This window comes from Pterocles gutturalis, unplaced genomic scaffold (genome assembly GCF_000699245.1).
Source record: "Pterocles gutturalis isolate BGI_N339 unplaced genomic scaffold, ASM69924v1 scaffold19220, whole genome shotgun sequence".
Classification (NCBI taxonomy): domain Eukaryota; kingdom Metazoa; phylum Chordata; class Aves; order Pterocliformes; family Pteroclidae; genus Pterocles; species Pterocles gutturalis.
In genome coordinates, this window is record NW_010141255.1 from 4,027 (window position 1) to 5,487 (window position 1,461).

Sequence of the window (1,461 nt, forward strand, 5' to 3'; positions counted from 1 at the left end):
AGCCTTCTCTTCTCCAGGCTGCACACCCCCAACTCTCTCAGCCTGTCCTCGCACGGGAGCTGCTCCAGCCTCGGACCATCTCCGTGGCTCCTCTGGACCCCCTCCAGCCGGTACCGAGCAGAACTCCACCCATCCTCCAATCCCAGTGGCTTCATCAGGACCCCCCCGGCTTCCCCCTTCGGAGCTGCTCTCACCTTGGTAACGTGGGTGGTGGTGGAGGTGGAGAGGGTTTCCGCAGTGGCGCTGAATATGCTGGTGAGCACGTCCTTCCCCGCGGAGCCGCTGGTGATCTGCAGGACAGAGAGCAGCAGCGGCATCAGCAGGACCACCACAGGGAGCCTCCATACTGGCTCCTGAAGAGCTGCGACCCTCCCACTGGAATGCACCAACTCAGCCAAGCACGGGAAGGGAGAGAGTGGCAACGGAAAAAAAGACACTGCGCTGTCTGACGGGACCTAGGTGTTTTGGGGAGGCCAGCGAGAGGTTTCCACAGCTACCACCAGCCTGGAGCTGCAGGAAAGGGCCTCTGCAGCAGGCAGATAAGCTCACGGCTGCATTTGGCTCTTCCCCATCCATCCTCAGGGCCACCCTACGGGCAGAGCTCTCAGGCTGCCTCCAGCTCTGTCCGTCCCGCTCTGCGTGGTGAGGGCTGGGACGGCTGCGTGGGTGCCCCGGCCATGCAGCGCTGGGGACACACTCCCTGTGGCAGCATGGAGCGTGCAGCCAGGCTTGACTCCACTGAAACGAGGCAATCGAGGGGGAGAACACTTCACACGGGAAAGCCTGTTGCTGGGCAGCGGTCTCAATGACTGTCACCTCCACCGGGAGTCGGGTGGTTTGGTGTGTGGCCTTGGGTGGCCAGGCGGGACACCCAGGGCTAAAGATACCTCAGCCCGCTATGAGACCTCACCAGGGACTGGGCTACTTTCTGGGAATTCTCCTCCAGCAGATGCTCAAGGGGCATGTCTGGCACAAGGAAATGCCACGGGCAGGGGGTCCCCTCCCGTCATCTCGCTCCCCAACCTTCTGAGCATCCTTCTGCTCTTCCCAGTGCAACACGCCAGCCAAGGGTGCCAGTGCTGGGGACACAGGAGGGGGCCCTGCGGGACCAACCCCAGCCAGCCCCCAGCCCCTCAGGCTGCCTCCCTCCCTCCCCACCACTCGGCCTGTTTGCTGCCACCACGTCCCCCCCTCACCGGTGAGAGGGAGCGAAGGTCTGTCGCGGGAACGGTCCCTTTCCCAGCCTTGGTGCTGTGCTCCTGAAAGAAGAGCAGACAGGTGCGTTGGCTCGGACACAACGCGGGGGCAAACGTGGCAGGTCACCCTCTGCAGACATCCCTGGTGGGGCAGGGTCCCCCCGCAGCACAGCCAGCCCCCGTCACCCTCGCCAGAGCAGAGGGACCGCAGGGGACAGCGGCTCCCCCCCCTCTCTAGGGGTCAGCCCTGCTTACCTAGGGCCCC

At 64.4% G+C, this 1,461-nt stretch overlaps 1 protein-coding gene across 1 annotated transcript in view; it reads right to left on the minus strand.

Moving 5' to 3' along the window:
* EPB41L1 (erythrocyte membrane protein band 4.1-like 1) overlaps positions 1-1,461 on the minus strand; it is a gene marked incomplete at its 5' end in the record, with an annotated part of 17,500 nt that overhangs the window by 2,412 nt on the left and 13,627 nt on the right. The window contains 2 exons of the mRNA XM_010083971.1: positions 195-290; positions 1,197-1,259. Coding sequence (XP_010082273.1) covers positions 195-290; positions 1,197-1,259 — 159 coding nt within the window. The remainder of the gene's footprint in view (positions 1-194; positions 291-1,196; positions 1,260-1,461) is intronic.